The 23251-nt window shown below is 46.8% G+C and overlaps 1 protein-coding gene across 3 annotated transcripts in view; it reads right to left on the bottom strand.

Moving 5' to 3' along the window:
- Positions 1-8210: 8210 nt before the first annotated feature.
- Positions 8211-23251, bottom strand: part of IGF2BP2 (insulin like growth factor 2 mRNA binding protein 2) — a 167903-nt gene continuing 152862 nt past the window's right edge. For all 3 annotated transcript variants that reach the window (XM_055408793.2, XM_055408792.2, XM_055408791.2), the window contains 6 exons: positions 22526-22594; positions 21548-21664; positions 17479-17553; positions 11368-11499; positions 10913-11026; positions 8211-9669 (listed from right to left, as the gene is read on the bottom strand). In XM_055408793.2, coding sequence (XP_055264768.1) covers positions 9577-9669; positions 10913-11026; positions 11368-11499; positions 17479-17553; positions 21548-21664; positions 22526-22594 — 600 coding nt within the window. In that variant the 3' untranslated portion in view covers positions 8211-9576. The remainder of the gene's footprint in view (positions 9670-10912; positions 11027-11367; positions 11500-17478; positions 17554-21547; positions 21665-22525; positions 22595-23251) is intronic.

The following is a 23251-nucleotide window of genomic DNA, read 5'->3' as shown; positions in this document are numbered from 1 at the left end:
CTATTCATTAGGTTGTCTTTTTTTTTTTAAAGGTTTTTTTTATTGTTGTTGATGGTTTCCTTTGCTGTTTAAAATCTTTTTAAGTTTAGTTAGGTCCTATTTGTTTATTTTTGCTTTTGTTTCCTTTGCTTTAGGAGGCAGATCCAAAATAACATTGACTCTGATTTATGTTCAAGAGTGTTCTGCCTATATTTTCTTTTAGGAGTTTATGGTTTCTAGTTTTACATATAGGGCTTGAGTTAATTTTGAGTTTATTTTTATATATCATTTGAGAAAATGTTCTAATTTCATGCTTTTACATACAACTGTCCAATTTTCTCAGCACTACTTATTGAAGAGATCATCTTTTTTCCATTGTGTGCTGTGATTCATGGGGTCGCGGAGAGTCGGACACGACTGAGCGACTGAACTGAACTGAACTGAACTGATTCTTGCCTCCTTTGTTGTAGATTAACTAACTGTAGGTGTAGATTCATTTCTGGGCTCTTTTTGTTCCACTGATCTGTGTGTCTATTGTATCAATACCATTTCCTGTAGCTCAGATGGTAAAGAATCTGCCTGCAATGCAGGAGACCTGGGTTCGATTCCTGGGTTGGGAAGATCCTCTAGAGAAGGGAATGGCAACTCACTCCAGTATTCTTGCCTGGAAAATCCCATGAACAGAGGAGCCTGGCGGGCTATAATCCATGAGGTCACAAAGAGTTGGACCTGACTAAGTTACTAACAACTTGATTACTGTAGCTTTGTGTATAGTCTGAAGTCAAGTAGCAAGATACCTGACTTCTTCCTTTTCAAGATTGATAGGGATTGCACTGAATCTGTAGATTGTCTTGGATACTATGGTCATTTTGACAGTACAGTAAGTCCACTGCACATGAACCTTCAAATGTGAACTTTCAAAGTTGTGAACATGGGTTCTTGGCCATCAGGCATGAGTGAAATCACAGCTTGCCCTCCATCTGCTATTGCTGACAATCCTTTAGCTCTACTGTCTCCCACCTCCTCCCTCTCCTCTGGTCTTGACTGTTTACTCAATGCCAGCTCCTGTATGCTAGCTGTTGTACTGCACTACTGTACTTTTCAAGGTACTGTACTATAAGATTAAAAATGTTTAGTTTTGTATTTTTATGTACATTTTATTTAAAACTTATGACTTTTTGGAGGGGGTGGGGCTGGATTGCACAGCCTGTTGGATCTTAGTTCCCTGACCAGGGATTGAACCCAAGCTCCAGCAGTGATGGTGTCAAGTCTTAACCACTGGACCACCAGGGAATTCCTCAAAACATCTAACTTCTCCCTTTGTTCATCCATTCTTCTCCTGCATTCTTTGATCATCTTTGGTAGGGCCATGTCATGTGGCTGGCTACAGAACCCCAAGGGGCCCTGGGCTAGTGGTGGCTCTTGGGCAGAGCCGGGTTTAGCAGGGGTGATTGCAGAGTCACTGTTCCTAAATATCATGTTGGCTGGCTGGTGAGTGGGGCCAGTCCCTGAAATGGCTTGCTTTGGGTTCTGCGGTGTCTCAGGGCTAGTGCTGACCCACTGGGGTGCAGGGTTGGATCCTCGAGTAGCTGGCTGAGTAGTCCATAGTGTCTCAGAGGTGGTGTTGGCCTTCTAATGGAAAGGGCTAGTGCTTGGGTCTCCTGGGCCTGTGCTCCCTGCTGGTGTGTTGTCTCGTTCCTGACAGGGCAGGTTGCGGGGCCCTGTGGTTCTGTTCCTGCCACCCACCCACTGGTGGAGGGGTCAGGATCCCAGAGATACTGTGCCTGTGCCCACCCATCAGGGCATGAAAGTGGATCCTGGGGTTAGTGTTGGCCCACCGGTGGGCAGAGCTGGGTCCCACGTCTCTGCCTGCAGAGTCTTGAGTCTCATACCTGTGTACTGGGTGTCCGGGGCCAGCTCCTGGGCCCTCTGGTGGACAGGGCTGTGTCCAGGGGCAGCTGTGGGCTCAGGGGGTCTTAACGCAGTTTGGCTGCCCATGGGTGGGGCTGTGTCCCCACCTGGCTAGTCACTTGACCTGAAGTGCCCAGTACTTGTGTCTACAGACTTGTGGGCTGGGGTGGGGATGGCTCCCGAGGCTGATAAGTTAGAATGAGGATTCCAAAATGGCACTTGCCAGCACCAGTGATCCCATGGTAGAAGGAGCACTCAAAGATGGCTGCTGCTAGTGTCTGTCCCCAGCGTGAGCTGCAGTTGCTCCCTGCCTCTCCAGGAGACTCCAGGTTCAGCAGATGGGTGTGACCCAGGCTCCTTTTTAGATTACTGCTTCTGCCCTGGGTCTTGGAGTGTGTGATTTTGTGTGTGCTCTTCAAGAGTGTAGAGCTCCCCAAAGTAACCCCACTAACCTTCAGTATCAGACATTCTGGGGGCTTTTCTTCTCAGTGTACCCCTGTGTTGTTGAGCTTGATGTGGGGCTCAGACCCCTTGCTCCTTGAGGAGAACCTCTGCAGTTGTAATTAACCTCCCATTTGTGCATCACCCCGGAGAAGGCAATGGCAACCCACTCCAGTACTCTTGCCTGGAAAATCCCATGGGCGGAGGAGCCTGGTAGGCTGCAGTCCATGGGGTCGCTAAGAGTCAGACACGACTGAGCGACTTCACTTTCACTTTCATGCATTGGAGAAGGAAATGGCAACCCACTCCAGTGTTCTTGCCTGGAGAAACCCAGGGATGGGGGAGCCTGGTGGGCTGCCGTCTATGGGGTCACACAGAGTCGGACACGACTGAAGCGACTTAACAGCAGCAGCAGCAGCACTCAGGGGTATGGGTCTTAACTCTATTGCAACTCTGCTCCTCCTACCCATCTCATTCCTTCCTTGTATCCTTAGTTGTAAATCTTTCCTGCTAGCCTTCTGATTTTTCTCATTCATAATTGCTCTGTAAATTGTAATTTGCCGTGCCCATCAGAGGAGGTGAGCCCAGTCTTCCTACTCCTCCTTGGCCAAGCCCTATGATATTTTGGTTCATTTTATTCTTTTTGATGTTCAAATTATCCCATTTTAAGTTCCAGTGTCCCTTTGACAGAACCCCACAAGTCTGATATTGAACACTTCCTGCTTAATTGATATGATAAAGGCCCATCTTACACATTTCCTGTCCTAGACCTGGAGCTGGCCATTTAGTAAAGGGTTTATTTTAGTGAGAAATTTTAGAGATCAGAATTTGGGCACTGTTAATGCTGATTATCATTGGATTGTTGGTCTTTCTAGGCCTTTACAACAGATTAGGGAATACTAGTTTTACTGACTTTAAATTCAAATTAAGATTTTAAGGTTTTTTATTTTACACTGTAACATTAAAAATTTTGATTGTTAACATCAACATAATTATTCATTTTACCCTGTGAAATACAATAATTCAAAACATTAATACCAGCATAACAAATAACAAGGCCACTAAATACAGTGTTTCCTTTGTAATTCTTTTTATTTTTAAACAATATTCTACTAGAGAATCACAGTGAAAATCACTCTTAATTTTTAAGATCACTTGATGGAGTTTTTTCCTGAGTGATTATGCCATCAAGTTGATACATAGTTAGATTTATTTGCTTTTGCTGTTTATGGATTTGCTTCTTGCTTATGTTTTTAGATTATGTAAGACGTAAACATTAGTCCAGGAGCAAAAGTGTCGAATAAAGAACGTTCACAGTTTTGCCTTTCTCTTTCCCTATGTAGATAATTTTGTTTTAGCTTCTAATGTCCCCTTTTATGGGGGAAAAATACATACACACACACACACACACATATATATTTGTATTTCTTTTTTAACACTAAAAATAGCATATTAAAACTACTTAGGCTTCTTGATTTTTTTTTTTTTAAACTTATTCTTGATGTTACTCCTCATTCTTTTGTTCCTTTTACAGCTTCATAATAATCCATTGTTTCAGGGTGCTTTGGTTCATTACCAGTCCCCTCACGATGGATGTTTAGACTCTCATTCTTTTTCTGTTACAAATAATGCTGCACTGCACGTGCCTTGTTCATGTAACTTTCTACTTCTGCTAACACATCATCTTTGGGATAGCTCCCTGGAAGTGGGATTGCTGGGTCAAATATCTAGCATATGTAATTTGCCAAATTTTCCTCCCCAGGAGCAGCATCATTTTATATCACGCAAAGCCTAAAATATTTACTCTGTTTACAGAAAAGGGTTGTCAACCCCTGCCTTACAGTATTGCACTCGTTCCTTAGCGTCCAGCCACCGTCTGGAGAGCATGGAAAGGGTAATGGGCTGAGCCCAGCAGTGACAGAGACCACTTCAGCTCCCATTCCTTTGGCTAGAACTCAGCCTCATGTTCATACAGTGCTGCTTGGGTGAACCAGGATACAGTCTGGGTGGGGGCCTCCGTAAGAGACTGGCGTTTTGTTTGCTGCTAGCACAGTACTACTGTTACCAGGTTTTGTTCTATTTATGACCCTTTGATTCTCCCCTCCCCACCCCCCGCCCCCCCAGCACAGTGTCCTCATATACATTTTACACGTTTGGTCTTTGTTAACAAAATATGTATTTTGGAACTTTATTATTATGATAACTATTCTGCTTCCTCACCAAGGATAATTTTTGGTATTTAAATTCAGTTTTAAATCGAGTTATAATTTACCTCTGAATTTATATTTACAACAACTTAAATATTTAATTAGTCTCATTGCTCACATCTAGTTTAAACATGAGTTTTATTTGGGTTCATTTTTAGTTAGAAACATTTTCATATACTTATTTACAAGAGAAATAGAGTACTCTTATCTGAATCCTTGCATATAGGAATTCTTCTGAAGTCTTCACACATGGAGAATTTGACTGGGTATAAAAATTATTGAGTCATGGCCCTTCTCCTCAAAACTTGCTTTCTGGCTTTTAGTAGTGGAACAGAGATATATGAAACTAGCTTTATTTCTGTTTGTTGTTTTATAAGTAACTTTTTGGGAGGGAAGGGGGTCTGTATCCAATTAGAATTTTAGTTCAAAAGATATGCCAAATCTATCTAGATCTTTAGTTTTTGCATGGTTCTATTAAGAGGTTAGTTTGTTGCTATAACAAAGGCCATATCAACAGTGACTTAAGGAAGATCAGCTTTTCTATCTCACGTACCAGTTTAAACCTAAGCAGCCTAGCACTGCTGTAGCAGTGGCATAATTATGGGAGCTTTCCTTGACACTTGGCTTTTGTGTCTTAAGAGGGCTATCCCAGCTCCAGCATGGCTCTCACCTCCACATCTGCATTCCATCCAGTGGAAAAGGGGAAGTGGTGGGTGCATCTTGGAAATGGCAGGTATGCATCTTCCTGTTCTCAAAAGTGGTTCCGTCAAACTAGACCATGCTGTGCATTGAAGGTTTCCCATTCTGTTTCTGTAAAGCTTATAATTGTTGATTTCCCTTGCTTTTTGGTGTTTAGCTGTTTTTGTTCTGAGTCTTTTTTATTCTTTCTTGATGTTCAATGAGAAATAGAGGCCATTTTTGACTTGGAAGTCTATTCTTATACATCAGTTAGAATCAGAGACTTTGTTGTGTTCAAACTTTTAGATGAGGAGACAGGCCTCCAAAAGGCTATGAGGTGTACAGTTATTTAGCTAGTGTGCTGGGCAAGCAGGGAGCAAATATCTGGGCCTGGGCTCTCTTTTTCTCCTGATGAGAACATGAGACCTGTAAAGATCCAGTATAAGGTAAAGGGCACCCATTTCTGCCTCCAGCCTGCCCCAGAGCAGAGCCGAGCTGCGCCCTAGTAAGCTTTCTTCACAGCCTCTTGCTTTGTTTGCTGAGCAAAGCCTACCATGCTGATCAGCAGTTGCTGTGGCTTTTGAGGGTGTAGGATGCAGGAGCTGGGGGCTGTATTCCTTCACATGATTTTTTAGAGCTGAGAGAAAGCAAGTCCTAGAGATGATGACTGAAGGACCTGAGAGAAGGGAGGACAAGGCAGCTGTTTTCAGGTATTAGGGGATTGTCCTAAGTAATGTGGAGCAGGTTCGGCATGTGACGGTTGTAGGGTGAGCAGATTTCCCACCAGGAGAAGACAAATCTGAGGTTAGGCTGTGTGGCGACATAACTATCTGCCTTAGAAGTCGCGGTTCCCCTCGTTGGTGGGTGACTGGGCACTGGAAAGAGTTTAAGAAATAGTTTAAGAGACATTACTCCTTATTAGGAAAGTGGATCAGATTACCCCAATAGTTCTTTCCCAGTACTGCTGTGCTGTGAATGTAGAGTTGAGAATAGGTTTTGCTAGGTTCAGTGAGGGTGACTGGAAGTAGTTTTATGGCTGTTGGAGGATCAGGGACATTCAGGAGTCACAGAAGTCAGGCAGTCTTTCATATTGGAAATGGTTGAGATTATAAACTGGGATAGGAATCAGATTGAGTTTGGTTTTACAGAGTTTGCCCTGATCATCAGAAGTTATTGGAGGCAAATGGGGATATTCTTCACTGTTTATTGTCAGCCACATCCCAGAGAGAAGATTAGATCCTAAAATGGGAGCAAACCAAGGACCCTGGATCTCTGCTTTTACAAGAGAATACAGAAGGATCACGGTCAAGTTAGAATATTGTTTTGTTCCATGAGGTTTCTACCCTTGCCAGCCAAAAAAGTCAGAACAAGAGCTGTTAAGAGCACTCATTGCTTCTAGAAAGACAGTGACTTTATGTGGCTGAGGTGAACTAGAATAGAAAATTAACTCGCATATGGTTAAGTCTCAAGTTTTTAATTCACCAACACTTTAAGGGGAATGTAGAGAAGAAATAAAAGGCAGCAACTGACAGTAAACATCAGGGGATTCACTAGCAGTGTTGTTAAATTTTAACAGGTCAAAGAAATCTCCATTAGGCTTTACGACAGTTAAAGATTTGAGTGCATGTACAGTGTAGATTCTGGGCCCCTCTCATCATCATCCACGTGAAGGCACCCCAGGCTGCGTGAATAAAACTCTGCCAGACGCTTTCCATGCTCCCTAAGTCCTTGTCCTGTCTCAGTCTACTCAGCCACCGAGTCCTTTACATCCTAGCTGATGCCGCGCATCCATCTTCCCTGCTTCCCTTAGAAATCCAGTGTTTCCGCCCTTGCTTCCTGTCCTGGCAAGATGCCTTCTGTCTAGGGCTTATCATTTCCTTTGTTGAAACCTCTCCAAACATCTGACTTTTCTACTGATCCTTTTTCTTAAGTTCTCCCTCTGTGCTGGAGTCCTCTTCTAATTTGCAAACAGCCTCTTCCATCCTTCCTTTCCATGGCTCAGTGTTTGAGGAAGCGAGATTCTCCAGAGAGAATAGGCAGACTAGGAGAGAAGCTAAGCAGGACAGAGGGATGTTCAGGCCTACACACCACATCTCCTGAAATACTTAACACAGGGCTTCTGTGGAGGGGTGGGGTGAAGGAACTACCTTGTCCTTTCTGTTGCCAGGCATATTGTCTCCCTTTCCCTCACACAAAAATAAGCTCTTTCCCTGGCCAGGCTTAAAAGTTTAAGATGGGGTTGGCCTTACGTAGTTACTACACAGCCAGTATCCAGCCCTCTAGTTCTGTGGTTCTCAAACTTCAGTGCACATTGGAGTCACCCAGAGAGCTCCCTGAAGCACCCACTGTCCACCCTCAGAATTTCCGACTCAAGGTGGGCCCCAAGAGTCTGCATTTCCAAGTTCCCAGGTGATACTGATGCTGCTGGCCTGAGGAGTACAGTCTGAACACCACTGACCTGGTGTAGCTTCTCCCTGAGACGGGCCTGGAGAAGCCGGCCTCCTCCGTGTAGTTTCCCAGTCCTGACAGCACATGCCACCCACAGTCCCCTCAGGCAGAACTGAGCTGATGCCTAGGGATAGGTGATACTTAGTAAAATAAGAGACCGAGACACCAGGATCTGGTTAGCTGGATATATTTCTTTTTTTTGTTTGTTTTTGTTTTTGTCACAGAACACTGTTTGCAGTAGAGGAAACTGGCATTGCAGTCTGGTGGTAAAATGGCTTGTTCACATAAACCAGTACATGTTCATCCTTTAGCGCAAAAAGCCCTAATGGCGCGTACCCTATTGAAATTCAGGACATCTCCAATATTTTCTCTCTCTGTTTTTCTTTTTTTTTAATAAACATTTTCAAGGTTTGTCCAAAAGAAGGCCATATAGGTTCTTGGCTAGCGGAAGACAATTCAGAACAGTTGTTGCACACTTGGACTGTCACCTTCTCCAGGCTGGCAGTTGATATTTTTTTTTCCAACTCATTTTTATTAAAAAAATAAAAAAATGCTCCAACTATCAGTTTTACAAAATCTCTAAGGGAAACACAAGAGCAAGGTGCTGAGGTAAAAAACACCTGAGGTAGCTTTTTTTGTGTGTTTTTCTCGTTAAAAAAATCTGTAAATTTAACGCCCTGGGCCAACGACCTCGTGTAAATTGCTATTTTCCTCCATATTTTTTTAAAAAGAAAGAAATTATTTCGCTGAATATTGATGGCTTATACACCAAAATGTAAAAAGACAAAATACATTCTTTCTTTGTGGAATTTTTCTTTTGTTTGGTTGGTTTGATGGGTTCCTGTTTTCCTCTTCCAAAATGCTAGGACAAGTACCATTGACTCTTGTTCTTTTGAGTAACCAAGTGTAAGTTGAGGCTGGTTTGTGTGTTTCGCTTTTGTTCCTTTTGTGTGATGTGATACTCAGAGCACTGCTTTGCCTGGGGGGTGCGTAGATATGGGAACTGAGACAGAGGGATGAGGGAATTAAAAAGAATGGGGATGGAGAAGACAGGGAGGGAGAGGGGACGGGGGAGAGATAAACAGAGAGAGACAGAGAATTATATAGCAGTATGCAAAAACCAGTTTAAAACCTGTGAAGCAAAGAGAAATGGGTGTGAGAGTTAGGGATGAAGAGAGACAGAGTTTCCTCTTCAGAGAGACGGTATCCCTTCTGTTGACATACACAGGTGATCCAGAACTGCTGAGTGTCCTTTCGATGAGATTTCCCTGCAGGTGAATTTTGTGTGGGTGGCCTTGAAGTTCCTTACTAAACCATTAGACCTCCCAGAGGATGACTTTATTCTTTAAAGTCTAGAAAAGCCTGCTTTCTCTTGAAAAAGAAAAAAGAATTAATAATTGATTAAAAAAAATTGGAGTTAGTTGAGTTATTTGATATATTATTTCTAAAATATATTAACGCCGCAGGCACCCTGTGTAACCCACAGGCCACATATCTTAACATCTTTCCCTTCTAATATGTACATACATGTACAGAGACAATTTTCCACAAAAAGAAAAGGGTGTGAATTTTGCTTTGATTTGAACACGTTCACCTATGTTAGTTCAACTAAAAGGGATAGCGTGGTGGGAGTTGAGAGATCCGAGTGCATGGTGAAGTGGATGGCTGGGAAGCCTGCAGAGGCCCCGGGGGGGAGGCGGGAGGCTGGGCCTCGACACAGCTGCCCTCCCACCTCCCTTCCTGCCCCCCGGATTCTCAGGGCCTCTGCAGAGCCCCTGGCGCCTCCGCAGACTTCTCATTCCTCAGGATGGTCTTTGGTTTGCTCCCGATCTGGCTGGCTGTGTTTGGTCTCATTCTGTCAGGTGTTGGAAGGGCTACATTCATCCGTTGTTTGCTGGTGCCTGTGGGAGCCTCACTTGCTGCGCTGTGAGGCGACTCCCTGAGGATATTTCTGCTCCTGCTGCTTCACCTGCTGTACAATTTCCCTGATCTTGCGCTGTGCAGTCTGCAGCAAGGGAGAGGAGGGGGATAGGGGGAGAAAAGGAACCCAGTTCTGAGGACAGGCAGAGGGGAGCTGGGGAGTGGGATTGGGACTTGGGGGGAGGAGGTGGTAACCTCAGAGAAGTGTCATCTGGACTCTACCGCAATAAAGTGGCAGAGTTCCCCACCCCCACCCCAAGGCTGCTAGTTGGAAGGTAAGAAAGTGGGATCCCAGGAACCACAACCAGGGCGTCAGTGACTCAGGACCCTGCAGAGGTCAGACAGCATCGTCCCTCCCTGCCACACTTCCAGTGTCCAATGCTGCCCCCCACCCCGCTGCCTTCCTAAAGTGTGGTGCATAGCGGGGATGTGACAGTCGATGGCATGGGGAGAAAGTGAGAAACTGGCCCAGACACTAACTCCACCCTGAACAAGTGGAGAAAACACATGAACCCACACCTGCCCCCTCACCCCTCCGGTGCTCCTTTTGCAGGGAGAGCCCTGTGCCCAGAGCTGGGAGTGGAGAGCCACAGGGATGGCATGGCCGGGCTCTGACTGTAGGAGTCTCAGGGTGCCCGTGGCTCGTGGGGCTGCAGCAGTGTCACAGGGCCTGGCAAAACATGGACTAACACCCAGACACATCTGCCGTGTCAGTGGAGACCGCCTCTGCTCCTTCAGGATGGGGACTGGACTGCTTTATCCCACCCCCACCCAATCCATAACAAAGCATTAGAAAGAACCAGGTCACATGATGCCGAGGGGCTGGCCCTTCAGACTGGACCAGCAGCAGCTGTGTGGAGCTCTGAGTCCTAATGAGGGGGGTCGTGCAGCAGAGGAGAGGAAAGAGAAACAAGGGTCTCCTAGGACGAGCGTTTAACCTGTAATAGTGTCATTGTGGCACCCAGGCTGGTCCTCAGGGTCCAAAGGTGACCGACCCTTCCTGGTAAGTGACTCCCAGCAGGGATAGGTTGTGACTGAGGCCTGCTCAGGAGGATGAGGGAATGCAAGAGCTTGTAGTCCAGCATTTGAGAGGCTGAACTGTACTCGCTTGATTCCAAAGCTCTACGCCCTTCCTCAGCCTCCTCTAGCAGAGCCAGGAGAGCAGCAGTAAGCTGAGAGACGGTCGCCCCTGCCCTGTTGCATCTGTGCATGGGGGTCAGGGCAGGGGCGTGTGCAGGGCCTGGGGCCACCTGGCTCTAAGGTCACCAAGAGCTTAGAGAGTTGACAACAGATTAGCAGGAGAGACTGGACGCTCACAGCACCGGTACCTGACTGGCAAAGAAATGCCCGATAATTCTGACAATCACTTCCTCATTTTCATCTGGCGTTTGGTCACGAGGCACGATGACTTCTGCACTGGTTAAGTTCTGCAGTTCATTCACCTGTGGAGGAAGAAACCAAAAAAATGTGTGACTCGCTTCACTGCAGTATCTCCAAGGCATGTCCGAGGACCGGGGTAGAACTCTGCTCCCTATTCTTTCCCACTGCTGTGTGTGGGTTTACAGGGGCAGGAGGTGGCTCCCTGTCTTCACTTCCCAGCACGTAGCCTAGACACACCGTGTCTGGACTCAGGACCCTGGTTTTTCGGGGTCTGGCTCAGCACTGTGGATCTGAGGCCCTCAGCTCCAGATGATGTGGATTACATTTTTGTCCTAGGAGAGTCAGGGGTGGGGGTCTGAGGGAAGTCGGGCCAGGAGATGAAACCAGCTCAGAGCACACTCACGGTTTTGCCGCCCTTGCCGATCACACGGCCGGCTGTAGAGGAGGGCACTCGGATGTGGGCTTCCAGCTTCACCTCCTCTTTGGGGTTAAAGAAGTTTTCTTCTTTCAGTTTCCCAAAGATCCGCCCCTGGGCCTGAGAGAGCAAGACATGTCAACCTGCTTTAGCAGCACTGCTGTGGGAACTGTTGAGTCTGAGGCATGGCACAACCCCAGCCCCATGCTCACCAGGGCCTGCTTAGCTGGCTCAGACCCGGTGGGCACACACCTCCCACACCCAACAAGTGCACCTTGCAGACATGCATAGACATTCTTCAGGTTTGCACACGATCGCAGAGGGAGCTTTCTGTGTGTAGGGACAGGGTGGAACTACCTGTAGTCTTTTTATCCTGAGCGCCTATAAATATTTGCCTGAATGAATTTGTTCAGGGAATTCTTAACTTCCTCCCACCCATACTGTGTTCGTAAGTCTGTTATTAAAGGATGGTGGTGACAGGATTTGCTTTTTGATACCTAACTCCAGAGGTAGTGTAGCCAAGAGCTTATTGTTCTTTTTAAAATTTGAAGAACTTAAAAAAGTATTTATTTAATGGCTGCACTGCTCGGCATATGGGATTTTAGTTTCCTGACCAGGGGTCAAACCTGTGCCCCTTGTAGTGGAAACAGAGTCTTAACCATTGGACTGCCAGGGAAACCCCTAAAAGAATTAAATTAAAAAAACTGAGATATAACTTACATAACCTAAAATTCTGCCCTTTCAAGTGTACACCCCAGTGGTTTTTAGGACATTCATTACGTTGGCAACTACCTGCACTATTCAGAACGTTACTATCCCACTCCCCCAGATAAAACCTGTACCTATTGGCAGACAGCCCCAGTTCTTCCCCTCTAGTCCCTGGCAACCATTAAACTACTTCTGTCTGTACAGATTTGCCTTTTCTGATGTTTCACATAAATGGAATATACCATATGTGGCCTGCTGTGTCTTCCTTCTCTCACTGGGTGGAATGTTTTCTAGGTTCACCTATGATGTAGTGTGCGTCAGAATTTCACTCTTCATGGCTGACTGATACCCTGTTATGTCATTATACCACATTTTGTTTATCCATCATGAGTTGAAGGATTATTGTCCTTGAACATTTATACATGTGTTAATTTTTTTCTCAGACATATTTTGAATATTTTTAATACAAATTATATTTTTATAAATATGTTTCTTTTAGAAAACTCAATTTAATTTTTCTCGGGGTTTAAAGGTAAAAACAAAATATTGCAGGAGAAGGCAGACAGCTGGCAGAGTAGTAACAGAAGGACTTGAGCTCACCTCCTCTCACGAAAACACCAAAATCACAACCAACTGCTGAACAACCATCAACAAAAAGACTGGAACCTTTCCAAAAAGACAATCTGCATCCGAAAACAAAGAAGCCACAACAAGATGGCAGGAAGGGTGCTGCCACCAGATAATCAAATCCCATACCCACCAGGCCACCCACAAACCGGAAACTAATTATACTGCAGAGGTTCTCCCAGAGGAGAGAGTTCTAAGCCCCATGCCAGGCTCCCCAGCCTGGGCGTCTGCCATCCTGAGGAGGAGTCTCTAGAGCATTTGGCTTTGAAGGTCCAGAGGCACTTGAGTGCAAGAGCTCCACTCTTGGAGGATGCACACAAGGGTTCATGTGCCCTGGGACCCAAGACAAAGCAGTGAGTCCATAGGAGCCCGAGTTAGACCTACCTGTAGGTTTTGGAGAGTCTCCTGGAGAGGCGGGGATTGGCTGTGGCCCACTGTGGGGCAAGGACACTGGTAGCGAAGGCCCCAGGGAATATCCCTCAACGTGAGCTCTCCTGGAGGTCACCATTTGGTACTGAGACCTGGCCACACCCAACAGCCTGCAAGCTCCAGTGCTGGGGATGCTTCAGGCCAACCAACCGGGTGGGAACACAGACAGCCCCAGCAATCAACCGACACAATGCCTAACGCTGTCCTGAGTCCACAAGCACCTCAAGACATGCCCTTCAACGTGGCCCTGCCCACAACAGGGACAAGAGCCAGCCCCTTCCACCAGTTGCAGGGACAAGAGCCAGCCCCTTCCACCAGTTGGCAGGCACCAGTCACTACCACCGGGCAGCCAGTACAAACCCCTGAACCAGCCTCACCCACCAGGGGGCAGACATGAGAAGCAAGAAGAACTACAGTCCAGCAGCCTACAGAAGGGAGACCACAGACACAATGAGACGGCAGAGAAGCATGTTCCAGACGAAGGAACGAGATAAAACCCCAGAAGAACAACTAAGGGAAATCGAGACAGGCGACCTATCTGAAGGCAGAGAAGACTCTACACATGGCATCACCAGATGGTCAACACTGAAATCAGACTGATTATATTCTTTGCAGCCAAAGATGGAGAAGCTCTATACAGCCAGCAAAAACAAACTGACTGTGGCTCACATCCTGAACTCCTTATTGCCAAATTCAGACTTAAATTGAAGAAAGTAAGGAAAACCACAAGACCATTCATTGAATCCCTTATGACTATACAGTGGAAGTGAGAAGTAGATTCAAGGGATTAGATCTGATAGAGTGCCTGAAGATCTATGGATGGAGGTTCATAACATTGTACAGGAGGCAGGGATCAAGACCATCCCCAAGAAAAAGAAGTGCAAAAAGGCAAAATGGTTGTCTGAGGAGAACTTACAAACAGCTGTGAAAAGAAGAGAATTGAAAGGCAAAGGAGAAAAGGAAAGATATACCCATCTGAATGCAGAGTTCCAAAGAATAGCAAGGAGAGAGAAAAAGCCTTCCTCAGAGATCGTTGCAAAGAAATAGAGGAAAACAATAGAATGGGAAAGACTAGAGATCTCTTCAAAAAATCAGATACCAAGGGAAGATTTCATGCAAAGATGGGCACAATAAAGGACAGAAATGGTAGGGACCTAACAGAAGCAGAAAATATTAAGAAGAGGTGGCAAGAATACACAGAAGAACTATACAATAAAGTATCTTCACGATCCAGATAATCACAATGGTGTGATCACTCACCTAGAGCCAGACAGCATGGAATGTGAAGTCACGTGGGCCTTAGGAAGCATCACTATGAACAAAGCTAGTGGAGGTGATGGAATTCCAGTTGAGCTATTTCAAACCCTAAAAGATGATGCCGTGAAAGTGCTGCACTCAATATGCTAGCAAATTTGGAAAATTCAACAGGACTGGAAAAGGTCAGTTTTCATTCCAATCCCTAAGAAAGGCAATGCCAAGAATGCTCAAACTACGACACACTTGCGCTCATCTCACATGCTAGCAAAGTAATGCTCAAAATTCTCCAAGCCAGGCTTCAACAGTACGTGAACTGTGAATTTCCAGATGTTCAAGCTGGATTTAGAAAAGGCAGAGGAACCAGACATCAAATTGTCAACATCCATTGAGTCATTAAAAAAGCAAGAGAGTTCCAGAAAAACATCTATTTCTGCTTCATTGACTATGCCAAAGCCTTTGACTGTGTGGATCACAATAAACTGTGGAAAATTCTGAAAGAGATGGAAATACCAGACGACCTGACCTGCCTCCTGAGAAACCTGTATGCAGGTCAAGAAGCATCAGTTAGAACTGGACATGGAACAACAGACTGGGAAAGGAGTACGTCAAGGTTGTATATTGTCACCTTGCTTATTTAACCTATATGCAGAGTACCTCATGAGAAATGCTGGACTGGATGAAGCACAAGCTGGAATCAAGACTGCTGGGAGAAATATCAATAACCTTAGATATGCAGATGACACCACACTTATGGCAGAAAGTGAAGAAGAACTAAAGAGCCTCTTGATGAAAGTGAAAGGAGAGTGAAAAAGTTGGCTTAAAACAACATTCAGAAAACTAAGATCATGGCATCTGGTCCCATCACTTCATGGCAAATAGATGGGGAAACAATGGAAACAGTGACTTTATTTTGGGGGGCTCCAAAATCACAGCAGATGGCGATTGCAGCCATGAAATTAAAAGACACTTTCTCCTTGGAAGGAAAGTTATGACCAACTTAGACAGCATATTAAAAAGCAGAAACATTACTTTGCCAACAAAGGTCCATCTAGTAAAGCTTTGGTTTTTCCAGTAGTCATGTATGGATGTGAGGGTTGGATTACAAAAAAGAAGCTGAGCACCGAAGAATTGATGCTTTTGAACTGTGGTGTTGGAGAAGACTCTTGAGAGTCCCTTGGACTGCAAGGAGATCAAACCAGTCCATCCTAAAGGAAATCAGTCCTGAATGTTCATTGGAAGGACTGATGCTGAAGAATGAATAAGTGAGTTGGGAGACAGATTGGTGAAAATCACACTGTGGGACAGAATAAAGAATGAAAAGAAATGACGAAGTCTAAGAGATCTCTGGGGCAATTAAGTGTACCAGCATTCACTTTATAGGGGTTCTAGAAGAAGATGAGAGAGAGAAATGGCCTGAGGAAATACTGATGAAAGGGAAAAACCTAAAACAAAGGATAGCCAGCAAGACTCTCATTCAGAATCAATGAATAAGTCAAAAGCTTTACAGATAAGCAAAAGCTAAGAGTATTCACTACTTTATAACAAATGCTAAAGGAACTTCTCTAGGTGGAAAAGCCCAAAACTAGAACCAAGAAAATGATGAATGGGCAAATTCACCAGTAAAGACAAACATACAGTAAAGGAGGGAAATCATTCATGCACAAACATGATGTCAGAATCAGTCATCATGCTGCTGCTGCTGCTAAGTCACTTCAGTCGTGTCCGACTCTGTGTGACCCCATAGACGGAAGCCCACCAGGCTCCCCTGTCCCTGGGATTCTCCAGGCAAGAACACTGGAGTGGGTTGCCATTTCCTTCTCCAATGTGTGAAAGTGAAAAGTGAAAGTGAAGTCGCTCAGTCATGTCCGACCCCTAGCGACCCCACGGACTGCAGCCTACCAGGCTCCTCCATCCATGGGATTTTCTAGGCAAGAGTACTGGAGTGGCTTGCCATTGCCTTCTCCGAGGAGAGTACAAATGCAGGATACTGGAAAGGCATTTGAAATCAGACCAGCAACTTTATTAAACAATGTTGCATACATAAAGACTGCTATGTCAAAACCTCCTGGTAACTGCAAACCAAAAAATCTATAATAGATACACAAAAAAGAAAAAGCAGTCCAAAGGCAACACTAAAGAGTCATCAACTGTGAGAACAAAAGAGGAAGGGAAGAAAAAAGGCTTACAGAAAGAAACCCAAACGATTAACAAAATGGCAATAAGAACATACGTATTGATAATCACCTTAAATGTAAATGGATTAAATGCGCCAACGAAAAGTGATACACACACACACAGTGGATGTTACTCAGCCCATTTAAAAAGGAATAAATGCCACTGGCAGTAACATGGATGGACCTAGAGATGATCATATTCAGTGAAGTAAATCAGAGACAAATATATGATATCACTTATATGTGGAATCTAAAAAACTGATATAAGTAAACTTATTTACCAAACAAGGAAACAGGGTCACAGACAAAAAACAAACATGGTTACCAAGGGGGAAACTAGGGGTGGGGAGATAAATTAGGAGTTTGGGATTATCATATGTCAACAAAGACCTACTGTATAGCACGAGGAACTCTACTCAACACTATGTAATAACCCACATGGGAAAACAACCTGAAAAAGAATGGATATATGCATGTGTATAACTAAACACCTGAAACTAACACAACAGTGAAAAAAAAACTACTCCAATATAAAATAAAGGAATGCACCCCCCAACACTTCCAACAAACTGTGCTATTTCCCCTCACAGCCTGTGTTTATGCTCCATCTTCAAAACCATGGCCAAGGGATCAGAGTATTCGCGAGGGGGTGCCATCTGAACTGGGCACTGACAGTCCACGTTTCACAGGAGAGAGGGAAGGAGGGCTCCATGTAAAGGGCACAGTCTGGAGGTAGGGAAGATAGGGTGGGTCGGAGACTATTGCAGGAAGGGAAATGGAGATAGGATGGAGCCTCCAAAGAAGAGCCTGAAGCTGCCTCTGGGGCAGCTGCACTTGCTAAAGGTCCTCAGTGCCCGCAACAGGCAGCCCTGCACTCAGGACTGAGGAGGTTCTTGGCACTGACCTTGAACTGAGCTTCAGGTGGGCCGGTGATGATGACCATCCTTTCGCTGACGTCTGGGCCTTCTGCTGGGGCGATCTGCAGTTCACAAAGCAAGAGGGAAATGCTGCAGCTTGGTGCTGTTCCCTGAGCCCCTTCTCATGTAAGTGGGTGGCACCCCTACTAGCAAGAGATTACGGAACTCATGCCTTTGCACCTGGGACTCTGTCCCTGCTGCTTCCACCCTGGGTCCTAGAAGAAATGACATTAGTGTCCAGTATCAAATTCAGGTGGGAAGCAGGTTACTAGTTACTGCCTGTCTCTGCCTCCAACACCAGCAGTGACCAACCTCTTCACCAAGGAGCCCTCTAGCCCACCCAGGGCCCAGAGGTGAGAAAGAGCTGGTCAACAGAGGAGTTCAGTCTGAGCCAGTCTGCAGGAAAGGGCACCCTGGTCCTCATTCTTGGCTGCCGGTGACAGCTGAAGTAGAGCAGGCGTGACCAGGACTGTGATGGTGCCTGAGCAAGCATGAGGACACACTGGTTCCAGGGTGCGCTGCACACCCCTCTCTCCCCACAGGTGGCAGGCTGGAAACCTAGCTCTCACTCTCAATCTGACATTAACACAACTCAAGATGGACCAAGTATACATTTTTTTGTTATAACCTCTTTATATATTCCCCATTGTAGCAAAATTAAAGTTACTTTTATTTGTTTAGGTCATACTGCACAGCTTTCAGATTTCAGTTCCCCATCAGGGATCGAACACATGTCCCTTGCAGTAATAGCTTAGGATCCTAACCACTGGACCGCCAGGGAACTCCTGTAAAGTTACTTTAAACTGAGTTAAAAGCACACTGGGCATTTAGGGATAAGCCATGTTAGCACACAAATGCACCTCATGAGGTTGCATGCACCATCCAGAGACGCCATCCCCAGGACTGACCTGAACTGTTCAGCATGAATGTGACACACCACTAACGGTGTGTCTGAAGTTACCGTCTCTGAACCGCTGTGTCTGAGTCTCAGGCTCCCCTCCAAAGACCTCCGCCTCCACAGGGTTTAATTTACTTTTCTCTCAGTACATGTCCTAAGCCAGGCTGCATCTGCAGGCCTCAAGGTCCTGTGTCACTTTTCCAGCTTTGCTGTGAAACAGAGCCAAGGCCTGCTCTGACCTGTGCCCACTCTGGAAGGAGAGACCCTTCTCCGAGACCTCATGGAGGATCTGGCCCTGACAACTTAGTGGTATGAAGATGAATGTGAGACACACGTCACTGATCACTGAGCTTCTTGGAGGATCTTCCCTCTGCTGTGGGCAGACTGCCTGCGAGCCTCCAACCTCAGGGCTGCAGCCTCAGCTAGAAAACAGATATGTCCAGGGGACTGAGACCCTCCAGCAGGCCGCAACAAAGATCACTGGTGAGGGGGCAGTCTAGTGGTTACGATTTTACCTTCCAATGCAGGGGTGCAGGTTCAACCCCTGGTCAGGGAGCTGATCCCACATACCTTGTGGCCAAAAGACCAAAACATAAAGCAGAAGCAATATTGTAACAAATTCAACAAAGGCTTTAACAATGGTCCACATCAAAAAAAGAAAAAAAGCTTAAAAAAAAGAAGAGAAAGATCACTGGCGGGAACCCCTGTCCCTACTTCTAGATCCACAGGTGGCATTAAATCTGCTCCTTGTGTGCAAGGGTAAACGAGAGTGATAGAGCATGGGCACAGTGCTTCCCAGCTCTTATCCACCCAAACTGAGAAAGGCTGATTCCTGAATCGTGTTGACCCAATCAGTTCTCACAGCCACCTCGCTCCAATTCTGAAAGTCATGTGTCCCCTACCCGACATTCCCAGCCCAGCCTGGCACTCTGAGAGCCACACGTGTGCTGCTGCACTTCTGGAATAGCACTCCGCAGGCAAACACCCTGAGAGGACCTGCAACGAGGACCCCACTCTATGACTGAAGCAAACGGGACACAGAAAGAGGGGGTGACCACCAAGGCCATGGGCGAGCAGGGCGGGGGTGGGGACTGGGAGCTGTGTGACATTCTTAGACCTGCCATCCAGAGGCTCTGCAGGCAAAGCAGGTGATGAGATCTCAGCTCCTGCCTGTGATGGAAGCATCTCTTGCGAGAACCACACGGTCCCAGCTCAGCCCACCACCTTCCAGCACTGTGCCCCCACATGTTAGTGTAAAGCTTGCCCCTGCCCCGGCAGCATCAAATGTGCCTCTAGGCATGGCCCCTAAAGACCAGCAGGGCAGGATGGGGGTGGTTCTTCAGAGCAGGTGAGATCATCACCTTTAGAGACATGCTGTCAGGGACCCGTCAAAACTAGCAAAAACCAGATCAATTTTAAGAAGTAGGAAATGTCTCTCTCAAATGCTTGGCTTCCCTGGTTTCCTCTCTCTCCTGCTGCTCTAGAGAGAGCCAGAGCCCATTCTGTTCCTGGCCCAGCCCTGTGGTCTCTGTCCAGCACAGAAGTCACACTACCACTCAATTCTGCTGGGATACCGAGTGACTATGGGGAGGCTCAGGGGAAGCCCAAGGGGTCGATCCTTCTCTACTTTCCTGAAGGCTTGCTGGAATGACTGGCCAAGCATTCAGAGTGCTATAGTGAGAAAACATTGGACCAGAGACAGGAGAGCCTGGTCCAATCTTGGCTCTCATATGCTTTAGCTTTGTGGCCGTCAACACGTCAATGAAACACTGGGCCCTGGTTCCTCAGTGGCAAGGGCAAGTGGAGAGTCATTGCTGCAGTCAGCCCCGGGAGATGCCCCATAGCCTACAAGTCAGCAGAGCTGCTATCTAAGCCTTGCTGTGTCCCGTTCCCTCTTTCCATCTCACTTTTCTCAGTGGAAATAGGATTTAATGAGACAGCTCTTCAAGTCCATTCCAGTTGAAATTGTTTCTGTCTCTTGCATTGCATCTCAGACCACAGGACCCGACACCTCAGTATGCAGCCAGCCCAGTGGTTATCCACACCCTACCTGTCCCACATGGAGGGTGGGCCCAGCACAGCCTGTTGTACCTGGGCTGGGGTCTCACCTGCAACAAGCCTGCTGGGTGCAAAGGCTCCAGCTGCTCTGCCACTGGTCACCCCCAACCCTCGGGCTCTCCTCCAGTCTGTGCACTTCGTGGGTGAGACAACAAGGCCGAGAGGGGAAGTGATTTACCTACATAACACTCTGTCATGGCCTCACTGCCGTCCTTGTTCTGTACCACTCAATGTTTTTTTTTTTCCTCCAGCACACTTGCTGTGGGAGAAATTCCAGCTCTTCTTGGGGAGAAAGTGTAAGCATTCTTTCTCTCCAAGTCATGAGACTTCTTGTTCGGAATTCCGGGTTGTCCCATGGCAGCGAATTATTTTACGTAACAACGGAAACTCTGTTTCCGAAAGTGTTTCATGAGGCTTGGGACGTGCTCAGCATTCTGCCCGTGAGTCAGCGCTGATAGCCGGGCTTGGAGCATGACCAGGGCCGAATAATCCTTCCCTTTCAGTTTCTCTGACGACTCTTCCCGTTATGCTCTGGGAGGCAGGATGTGGGTATGGAACTGCGGCGACCTCAGAGCTCGGGTGCTGCGTGAATCAAGGGACCCTCCTCCCTGACCCCTCTGCTCAGCGTCCAGGCTGCATCTCAGGCTTTGTCACCAGCTTTTGTCTATGGTTTCATCACTGCTTTTCAAAGAGCTTTTCATTCAAACTGTTTTGTTTCAAAGTTCAAGGGTTTCTGAAGTGGAGACTAAGGCATCAAAGCACTGACAACTGCTGAGTATAAATTATCATTTCCCTCAGGCCCACAGTCCCTTCAACTTGGGAGAATCCTCTGTTTTATCTTGAGGAGAGGAGGACAATGGTAGCCCAAGGAAGACTAGGCTGGCTTACATGTGACTAGTATTTTTTCTTAATTCATTTGTTAGTTGAACAAAAATAGGAGTGAGAGAGGTAAACATGAGTACACATGGAAACAGTGCTGAAGGCAGGTTTTCCAGGCCCCCAGGATTCTGTCGACGGTATAAGAACTCCCCAGGATGGACAGGGAGAATAAGCGTAGGTGGTGGGGGTGGGACACAGACGGCTGTCAAGAGCAGCTTTACCTTAATGGAGGCCCCGGCGAATCTGGCCAGCTGTTTAATGTGTGCCCCTTTCTTCCCGATGATGGCCCCCACGGCCTGGGTTGGGATGAAGAGATTCACGATCTCCTGCTCTGGATACTGGAAGGACAAGACAAGACAGACGCCATCATTCCCCTGTGGGATGCCTCCCCAGGCACTCACCATTACAGACCAGTGGCCGGGTGCGACATGGGATTCTCTGTAGCCTGGGGCACTGCAGGTGGGAAGCTGGAGGGATGAACCTGAACAGTGGCCATACTATTAATAACTACTCTACAACCAGAGTGCAAATTTTGAGCAGCTCTGAATTCACCGGTCCCAGCAAGCTGTCTGTTCACAGGCTTTCTGTGAAGTTCAAACATGAGTACCTCTTCTGTGTCTTCCTCCAAGGAATCGACAGCTCGTAAGCATACCAGGCCTGAGGCACTTTGTTAGTGGGAACGCAGAGCTGCCCTCCCCGTCCTTGGCAGGAGTGGATGTTGCAGGGGCGATGGTTCACAAGGAGACTAATTAAACCTGCTCTGACTGGGCCACACAGGGACAGCCTAGAGAGACATGGGCAAGGCGCTGGAGGCCCTTGCAGTCCCTGTCCATAGAGGCCTATGGGAATGACACAGCCCACCAGCTTGACTTTGTTAAAGAACTTTGGAGACTGTCCTTTAGCCCAGCATCACCTAATGGGACTGCTGATCACCTCCCCGCCCTTCCCCATACCAGCTTCCAGCCACCTGTGGTGTCTGTGAGCACAAGCAGGATGCTGACGGGGCATCCTCCCGTGCGCTCGCGGGCCGGGCCACCCCCTGTGCTGGTGCTCTGTGCTGTGCCGCTCCCAGGACAGCCTGGAACCACGGACACAGCATGCTCCCCGTGAGCACGCCCTGGTCAGTCTGCCAAGGGCTGAGTGGCACTGGCTACAGGAGAGGGACAAGTGGCAGATGGAACTAAACTGTGGGCACTTACAGAGTGATGATGCGGGAACGGGCCAAACTGGTGAGGGGGGTACAAGCTGGAGAAATATCCGGAGTGGGTCTGCAGCAGGAGAGAAACATTCAGTCAGTGGGGCCCACGAGGCTGCTCACCAAACTCAGGGAGGCAAGACGCCCACACGCAATGCTGGCTCCCAGCACCACTGCTGCGCAGCCCTGAAGGCACACCTATCCCTCTGCAGCTCAGATCTCTGCTTCTTTCCCTGGAGGAGCCAAGCTCTGGGCTTCTCAGGAACCCACTGAGGTAGGGAGCATGCACTCATACTTCTAACCTAACCTCAGGCTGAGAGGGAGGGCCACTGGCTTCTCTTTTCTGAGGAATTATGAACCGTGGATTAAAGGACTAGAGGGTGCCAGGACAAGTCCAAGAGTTAGTCCAAACAAGCGAAGGTGTTCCTGTGGAAGTCAGATCACTGAGCTCCCAGAGAATCTCAGAAGGAATGGAGTGATGGAGAATAGAAGAGTTGAAACTGAGACAGGAGAGAAAATGAATGAAAATATATATATTGGGGGAGGGGGAAACAAGAAACAGGAAGGCAGATGTGGTAGAAAAACACAGAGCTGTTAGGAAAACGGCATTCATTTTAAAAGTAGCTGCTTTTTATTCAAGGCCTGTGTCCCAGGCATTGTGGTAGATCCTTTATTCATAAACTCTCTCAATCCTCATAATAGTCCTGCGAGACAGGAATGCATCTGCTTC

The sequence above is a fragment of the Moschus berezovskii genome, chromosome 1 (assembly GCF_049115385.1).
Source record: "Moschus berezovskii isolate FMDL1 chromosome 1, NW_MosBer_1.0, whole genome shotgun sequence".
NCBI classification, from domain to species: Eukaryota; Metazoa; Chordata; class Mammalia; order Artiodactyla; family Moschidae; genus Moschus; species Moschus berezovskii.
The sequence above is the reverse complement of the archived record's forward strand: the minus strand, read 5'-3'. Positions and strand labels throughout refer to the sequence as shown.